The following is a 2,891-nucleotide window of genomic DNA, read 5'->3' on the forward strand; positions in this document are numbered from 1 at the left end:
TCTTTTTTTAAAGGCACCCCAGTGTTTAAATAAAAAAAAAAAAAAAAAAAAAAAAAAAAAAAAAAAAAAAAAAAGGAGGAGGGTATATTTTGTTCCTGCAGTTCAGTCTGTGCGCATTTATCACTGAAAAACATGGATGAGATCCCCTCGATCCTTCCCACAGGCAGCACACCCAATCTCCCCCAATCCCTCCCGGTGGCGCAGACGCAGCGAACCCTGCGCCGCCGGCGCTCTGCGAGTGACGAACTCACCGACCCACGGGAAGCAGAAAGCAGCGCAGAATTTGGCTTCCCGGTCACGGCTGCTCCCCGCCCCTTCCTGCCGCCGCGCTCAGTTCCGGCCGCCGCCGCCGCCGCCGCCAGGATGATCCTGCCGGTGCAGGTGTCCCCGCTCATCAAGGTGAGGGCGCTGGGGGGGCCGCCCGGGCTGTCCCGGGGGCGCGGGGCCGCGGGGAGCGCCGCTCGGGCCGGGGCGGGGGGCGGCGGGGGTCGGCCGTGCCTGTGGGCTGAGCGAAGGGCGCGTCCTTGTCTCTGCCTCCCGCAGTTCACCCGGTACTCGGCGCTGCTCGTGGGGATGATCTACGGCAAGAAGCGATACGGTGAGTGCGGCGTCGCGGGCCGCCGCTCCCCGCTCCCCCGGGGCCGCCCCGCAAGGGCACCTTGAAATGTCCCGGCCGCCATTTCCCTCCCCCGACCCGGGCATGGCCCTGCCGGCGTGAAGCCACAGATCCCTATGAAATGTGCCTTTCTGCCAGAAAAGCTGTCTTTCCCTCCTTTTTGACCGAGCCCGCAGGAGCGGAGCTTTCCGCCGGGGGTTCGAGAAGTTGTGTTTTAAAGGGATTGTCTTGATGGCAGACTACCTGAAGCCGATTGCTGAAGAAGAGAGAAGAATAGAGGCGGAGGAGAAAAAGAAACGTGAAGAACTGGAGCGAATTGCAAAAGAGCTTGCAGAAGGTAGTTCCTCAGTTTAGTGTATTCATCCCACACTGTGTTGCAGGTGTTAGGCTGCAGGACTGGTGTTCCACCGCGGTGCTCTTAGGAGAAACTGGGGCCTGCAGCTAATCCCTGAGGGCAGCGGTGAGGGCCGTGTGGGGAGTAAATAGTACTGCTGTTTAATTGTGCCTGCATTTGGAAAAGCTTGTTAGAGCAAGACTTAACCCTTTTGCAACAGTCAGGACTTGTTAGATGGCTGAATTTCTGCCAAGGAAACAAACTGCCAAAAGACGCTGGTTATTCTGTGAGGAATAACTGAATCTGTATATCAGCTGTGGTGGCATATCCTTTTTTTGTCTGAACGTGCAAGCCCTTTGCTCCGTGAAGTGTAGAAGCCTCACAAATATGACTGAATACAGGGCATAGGCAACAGTACAGAATTGCTACTTGAGATTTCTAAGGGGCATCACACGTGTATTAGAGGTCAGCTTGGTCTTTTTGTATTTTGCCATGTTAGAGCTTCATTCATTGTATCTCTCACATGAAGAGGGTGTGCTGGAGGGCATCACTTGCAACTAATACTGCTGCTTTGTTCTCATTCCCTTCCACCTGTAGAATTGCTGCTGCAGTATTCCTGCTGTAGCATTGTTTCCCTTGTCCTTGGGATTATTTCTTGTGTTCCCTGTACGGGTCTAACAGAGGATTCCTTCCCTGCTTCCATACAGAGGAATATACTCTCTAGCTTTGTTTCACCTAGGGTTTTTAGGAAGACTAAGAAGAATTTTAAGAAAATCAATTAACAACTCAGGCTGTTCTTGGTGCAGATACACACTCAGTAACTCTTTCCATGCGAGAGTGACGTTTGCACTGTTCTAAACAACTAGTGTTGAACAAAACACTAATTAAATTAAGTACACATACAGAAATTAAAATGTTTTGTGTATGACTTACTGGAGATAAAAATTTTGCCTTCTCAAATACATCATCTGTATTGCTCATGGACTAAATAAATGGGTCTTTTAGATGTTCTCTAGATAGATTCAACTTCTTGTATTTTTGGAGGTGGAGGCTGTGCTGTAATGTTGCTTGGGCACCTAGTAAGGAAATTTTCTTGATTATTGCTTTAGAAAGTTTAATCTGTTTGAAAGAGGCACATAGGTGACGGGTCTGTTGTTCCCAGCAATGGGTTTGGTCTGTTTTTTTCAGAAAAGCAGTTGTTAAGCTCTCATTATGTGCAGTGCAGTTCCTGAAGACTGTTGCTTAAAGGTGGACATACCTGCAGTGGTAGCTTTTTCTGGGCTCATTTGACTTGTCAGTTCAGAAAACTGTCTTTCACTACTGAGTAAACTTAAAAGTTTGCCATCACCCCAGAGCTGTGAATTACAATTGTCTTGAATAAACAGAAGTGGGAATCTTAAATGCTGGCCAGAAGGAAATTACATAAAGATAGGATTTGATTCCACTATGCTTTCCATGTTTTAGTTCTGCATGGGAGTGGCTTACAGTTCTAACCATGTTTGTGTTTTCTTCCCTTTTAGCAAGTGAAGATTCCATACTGAAATAAACAACAGATTTCATCTGAATTTCGCACATGGAAATACATGGCTAGGCTCTGAGCTGTTCAGTGGTTTTTGAACTCTGTGTGATACTCTATCAATAAAGTACTTACTACACTTCAGTTGGTATTTTTTGAGTGAATTGTACAGAACATCAGCAAAATCAGGGAAAGAATGTGACAAGAAGCAGCTGTCACATTCTAGCTATTGTTGCAACTGAAGTACCCCACTGTATTCCCCCAGCAATAGCCAGTCGCTACCCCCATTGTCCACTGGTAATGATTGAGATCAGAAATACATAAAGTTTTGTATATATGGGCAGGTGGGGGAGTCTGGCAAGGCACTGACTGCTTGAATCTGTTACTTAAATGGCTTGACTGGGGAGTTTCATGGAATCATAGAA

The 2,891-nt window shown here is 47.6% G+C and overlaps 1 protein-coding gene across 1 annotated transcript; it reads left to right on the plus strand.

Annotated features, from left to right (window-relative positions):
* Positions 1-282: 282 nt before the first annotated feature.
* Positions 283-2,610, plus strand: ATP5ME (ATP synthase membrane subunit e). Its single transcript, XM_041395914.1, has 4 exons — positions 283-399; positions 544-598; positions 855-953; positions 2,471-2,610. The coding sequence occupies exons 1-4, from the start codon at positions 364-366 to the stop codon at positions 2,494-2,496; spliced, it is 216 nt and encodes a 71-aa protein (XP_041251848.1). The 5' UTR covers positions 283-363; the 3' UTR covers positions 2,497-2,610.
* The last annotated feature ends 281 nt before the right edge of the window (positions 2,611-2,891 follow it).

The sequence above is a fragment of the Onychostruthus taczanowskii genome, unplaced genomic scaffold (assembly GCF_017590055.1).
Source record: "Onychostruthus taczanowskii isolate IOZ18803 unplaced genomic scaffold, ASM1759005v1 scaffold121, whole genome shotgun sequence".
NCBI lineage: Eukaryota > Metazoa > Chordata > Aves > Passeriformes > Passeridae > Onychostruthus > Onychostruthus taczanowskii.